This window comes from Budorcas taxicolor, chromosome X (genome assembly GCF_023091745.1).
Source record: "Budorcas taxicolor isolate Tak-1 chromosome X, Takin1.1, whole genome shotgun sequence".
Lineage (NCBI taxonomy): Eukaryota > Metazoa > Chordata > Mammalia > Artiodactyla > Bovidae > Budorcas > Budorcas taxicolor.
The window spans coordinates 4,571,251-4,576,288 of NC_068935.1; the positions used below are offsets into that span (position 1 = coordinate 4,571,251).

The window sequence follows — 5,038 nt, forward strand, 5'->3', positions numbered from 1 at the left end:
TTTGTCTTCTAATTTGTTTTTTTCACTCAATATGTCAGGCAGGTTTTTGTGTACTAATATGTGCACTTTGACAATATTGTTTGAACTGGCTGTATAGTATTCCACTGCATGAATGTGCATCATTTATTCAAATACTCTAGATTTAGCTGTTTAAATGGTCTCCAATTTTTCTTATAACAAAAGCCCTGAGAAACACTCTGGGAGGTAAATCTTTGTGCATGTTCTTAATATCACCTCACGAGAAATTAGTAGAAGTGGAGTTCTGGAACAAAGGAGATGACTGTGTCCCTAATTTTTTTTTTTTCTTAACAAATGCCATAATATTAACCATACCGAGTTTGTACAGATTTTCCACAAAAGTGAAATCAGTAACACACTCCTTAAGATTTCCCTTGCAGAAAGTAGTGTAACTTCAGAGTTATGTGCCTGTAGCGTTTTCAGTTTAACATAGTGTGGCTTCTTGTTGCTCTGATCTTGTTTCTGCTAGTGGTTTCCACCTTGTGTGCATACATATATTTAGTTTACAGTTTCCCGGTATCAGTGAATTTAAGATGACCAATAGCACCCAAACTACTTCATTTCTTTTGGTGAATTTCATAGTAAAATACTAAATGAACTCATCTTCATGTGCTCATTAATCTGCTATAATAAAATCTATTCCTTCCTTGATAGATATTCTGAATATTCTTTGTACTGGATCATATTTAGTCTCAGGAGTAAAAACAAAAATCAACCCCTCAAAACCCTACTCACAGCTTTGTTGACTTACACAATCAACAGTGAAATGATTAGTATCCACCACCACGACCATCCTGCCTCAGTGAAGGAAGAAACATGATCTGAAAATGCATTAAAATCCCCAAAGTATTTTTTTAAACATCCTCAATCATTCAACAACCAAGTTTTTCCTGTCTCAATAAAATGATATTTCCCTTCTTCCATTTGCTCAGGGCAAAACCACTATCATCTTCCTTGATTCATTCTCCTTCTATCAAACCCCATATCCAATCCATCAAGGAATCCCATTGGCTATACCTTCAAAAGATACCCTCCATCTGACCAGTTCTCAAAACCTCTGGTGCTACCACTCCATTCCAAGCCATCATCATCTGTGTTTTGGATTATTGTAGCAGTCTCTTCACTGGTCTTCCAGCTTTGGCCTTTTTACCCCTCTAGTTTATTTTTCACACAGCATCTCAAGCGATTCTGTTCAAATATACGTCAGATCAAGTCACTCGACTCCTCAAAACTTTCCAGTGGCATCCCACCTCACTTGGACTCAAAGCCAAAATCCTTACAATGGACAACTCAGCTCACTTTGATGGGTCTCCGTTCTATTTGTCTAAAAAGCAGCAGACAGAGAGAACTTGTACTTTCTTTTTCCTCTTTTGGCCATGCCAAGCAGCATGCAGAGAGTTTCCCCACCAGGGATCGAACCCTGTGCCCCCTGCAGGGGAAGCGAGGAGTCTTAACCACTGGACTGCCAGGGAAGTCCCAAGAACCTATACTTAAAAGTAGAGTCCACATGACTATAGAAATAGCAGTTCATGAATACTGCATCATATTGAGCTCAGGGTGTTTTGACCCTTCACTAAGGCACTCTGGAATGAGTTCTCACGCTCATTTCTTAAAAATCACTTAGTCAGCAAGTAGTTCTTGAGAGCCTATCATATTCCAGGCACTGTTGTATATGCATACGTCAATAAACAAAACATACAAACCTGTCTACCTCAGTACCTTCCATTCTGTAGGGAGCGAGAGAGAGAACATGGGTAAGTTAATTGTGAAGCATGTTAGGAAGTGATAATGAAATGGAAAAATATAGAACAGCCATGTGGGGCTAGAAGTGTGTGCATGTGTGTGTAAGTGCTGTGTGTGTGGGTAGTTGTACTGTTACCCCATGCCACAATGTCCCACGTGAGTTTGACATGTTTCTTGGGTTGAGTTTCAATAGACTGTATCTACTTGCAATATCCTGGCTTCTGACACGATCCCCACGTGAATACGCTATTCCAATTCTTCCTGTACTTCCAGCAGGACCTGTTCCCTGTATTTATTCTTACTCATCCATTGTTCTAACAGATTCATCTCCCTGCTCTCTGGGCCACTGGTTGAAATTATGGCTGACATCTGATGAATTTGCTGGTGATCTTCTACCACAACCGCTTCTTCCCTTCAGTTTGGTCTTCGCTCTTGTCGACGCCTCAGGCCTGCCAGTAGCAGTCAGTGGCACCCACGTGCATTCCCTCACCCCAGAAGTTGGACGAAACTGCCATGGTCAGAGATGAATTACTGACCTGCACGGAATTAGACATGCTGATGCAACTGGTGATTTTCTTAGCAATATGTCCAATTCTAGTTAAAACCAGTGTATCTGGTGTTATTCTAGTCCATCACTGACCCTGACTATGTACAAATATCCAGGATAGTTCCGGGCTTCCTTGGTTTCTCAATTCTGAGATTTTGGTTCACTGTGGGATAAGACTTCAGGTTATTCCTAAGGGTTGCAGGCAAAACTGAATTTTTTTTAATCTACAGAACAGCCTGACTGTTCAGATAAGCAGAATTATTTGACACCTATTTAGGAGATTCTGCCTGGAGATGAGTTATGGAAAAATACAGCTCCACTAAATGGCAACCTACTCCAATATTCTTGCCTGGAAAGTCCTGTGAACAGTGGAGCCCGAAGGGCTGCTGTCCAAGGGGTCGCGCAGAGTCGGATACAACTGAAGTGACTTAGCATGCATGAAAGCATTGGAGAAGGAAATGGCACGCCACTCCAATATTCTCGCCTGGAGAATCCCCGGGACGGAGGAGCCTGCTGGGCTGCCCTCTGTGGGGTCGCGCAGCCTCGGACACGACTGAAGCGACGCAGCAGCAGCGGCAGAAACTTCTCACTTTTCTCTCTTCAAACTCTGAGTTTCTCCTAGTCCAGCCATGCTCCCAGAGGTTTTAAGCGGATTGATTAGTGCTTGAAAAGCACCTTTATACATGAAAAGTAGCTAAGTACTAATTTAATCTTTTAAAGTCTGGCCTGGATTATTCCTGGTGCAGCTCTCATTTCATACTTTTTCCATAATGTCACCAGATTGTAGACAGTTACTAGGACTAGAACTGTTCTATGACCCAACACGCAAAATGGCTCTGGGCAGGAACGCTGATTCTAACAATGACCTACTCCTTTAAAAAGATTCCTGCTGGCCCCCTGGGGCCGCAGGCACGCGGGGCCGCGCTTCCCCGCGGCGGCCGCCAGAGTGGGAGGTACTGGGCGCGAGCGCGCGCCGGTTCGGGAGCGCGCGCGGGCTCGAGAACGCGCCGAGCGCCGGGCCGGGCTGTCGGGAGCCGCGCCGGCCGTTGGGGGGCGCCCGTTGGCGGCGCACTCTCTAACGTCAGCGGCGAGCCACACGAGGCAGAGGCGGTGGCGGTGGCGTGGCCCTCGCTGGTGGCCTTGGCGGCGGCGGCGACGGAGCGTGAGTGGACCAGGACCGAGGTCGAGGCGCGCTCTCCCCCACAGAAATGACTGACCACGCGGTGTCCAACAGTGCCTTGGCGAGTCTTTTTGAGTGTCCGGTGTGTTCGAACCATGTCTTGCCTCCAATTACACAGTGCCAGAATGGCCACCTCGTTTGTCGTGAATGTCGCTCAAGGCTCGCCCACTGTCCAACTTGCCAGGGCCCGCTGACAGCCGTTCGCAACTTGGCCATGGAGAGAGTGGCCGATTTAGTACTCTTCCCGTGTAGATACGCCTCTTCGGGATGCGGAGCAACCGTGCCGCCCACAGAAAAAGCAGACCACGAAGAACACTGCGAGTTTAGGCCCTGTCGTTGCCCTTGCCCTGGCGCTTCCTGTGGGTGGCAAGGCGCCATGGATGCCGTTGTACCACACGTGATGCAGCACTATAACAACTCCGTTATAACCCTGCAGGGAGAAGTTGTCGTTTTCCTTGCAGTCAACATTAATCTGGCTGGTACCCTCAACAGGGTGATGGTGCAGTCCTGTTTTGGGTCTCACTTCTTACTAATTTTGGAGAAACTGGAAATCCACGACAGTTTCCAGAAATTCTTTGCCGCTGTCCAGCTGATAGGAACACGCGAGCAAGCTGAACATTTTACTTATCGACTTGAGCTAAACGGTACGAGACGGCGATTGATGTGGGAAGCCACGCCTCTATCTATTCATGAGCGAATTGAAACAGCGTTTCTGAACTGTGACTGCCTAGTTTTATACCCCAGAGTTGCAGAACTTTTCGCAGAAAATGGCGATTTAAGCATCAACGTAACTATTTCCATGACTTGAAATGGTGATCAGACATTTTCTGACGAGTGTTTAAAACCAAAACATTCAGTTTCACAGAGAAGAAGGCACCCGTCTTCCTACCAACCAGAAACTTTGGGTAGGTTGAAGCTAGAGACATTAAGCTACAGAAGATGAAAGGGTGTTCAATACAGGAAATAGTTGCATGTAATAACACTAATAGATTTAAAATAAGCCAACAGTAAACCACTAGAAAATATAGGTATATTTATACGCGAGATGGGCATCTTTGGAATTAAAATAGGAACCTTTGTAAACTAATTCTGAAGTTTTGTTTATGGTAGATTGAATGTACTGTTGAAAAATACTGGGTTCTTTTTTCTGTGCCTGAACTGTGTGAGAGTGTGTGTGTGTGTGCGCGCACACACATGCTTGGATTTCTTCTCCTATAACTGACAAGCCATGTTGACTGGTCTTCGACCACTGCGTTTCCCTTCTGTGAGTCAATACATAGTGCTCTTGTGTGTATTTTTGAGTGTGTGTTTATGCATTTGCTAATTTTTAATTCTAGTTTTTAATTAAAAAAATTTGACTTTCTTTTCTGTAAAAGAAACTAAAACGACTCTTATTTATTTGATGTCACCACAAAGAGTTTTTCAGGGATTTGGAAATGAGAGCATTTTGTATTTGGTGTAGAGCAAAAAAAGCTATTCATGTAAAGGGTTTTCCTGAGAGCTCCACTGGTGAAGAATCTGGCTGCAATGCAGGAGAGCATGGTTCGATT

The 5,038-nt window shown here is 44.8% G+C and overlaps 1 protein-coding gene across 1 annotated transcript; it reads left to right on the forward strand.

Annotated features, from left to right (window-relative positions):
* Nucleotides 1-3,516: 3,516 nt before the first annotated feature.
* On the forward strand, nucleotides 3,517-4,296 carry LOC128070008 (E3 ubiquitin-protein ligase SIAH1-like). The gene has a single exon (XM_052663302.1). It carries the CDS (start codon nucleotides 3,517-3,519, stop codon nucleotides 4,294-4,296), a length of 780 nt encoding a protein of 259 aa, XP_052519262.1.
* The last annotated feature ends 742 nt before the right edge of the window (nucleotides 4,297-5,038 follow it).

What these genes read in the sequence shown, in the direction of transcription:
- LOC128070008 (XM_052663302.1), top strand. Translation starts at nt 3,517, where the DNA reads ATGACTGACCACGCGGTGTCCAACAGTGCCTTGGCGAGTCTTTTTGAG.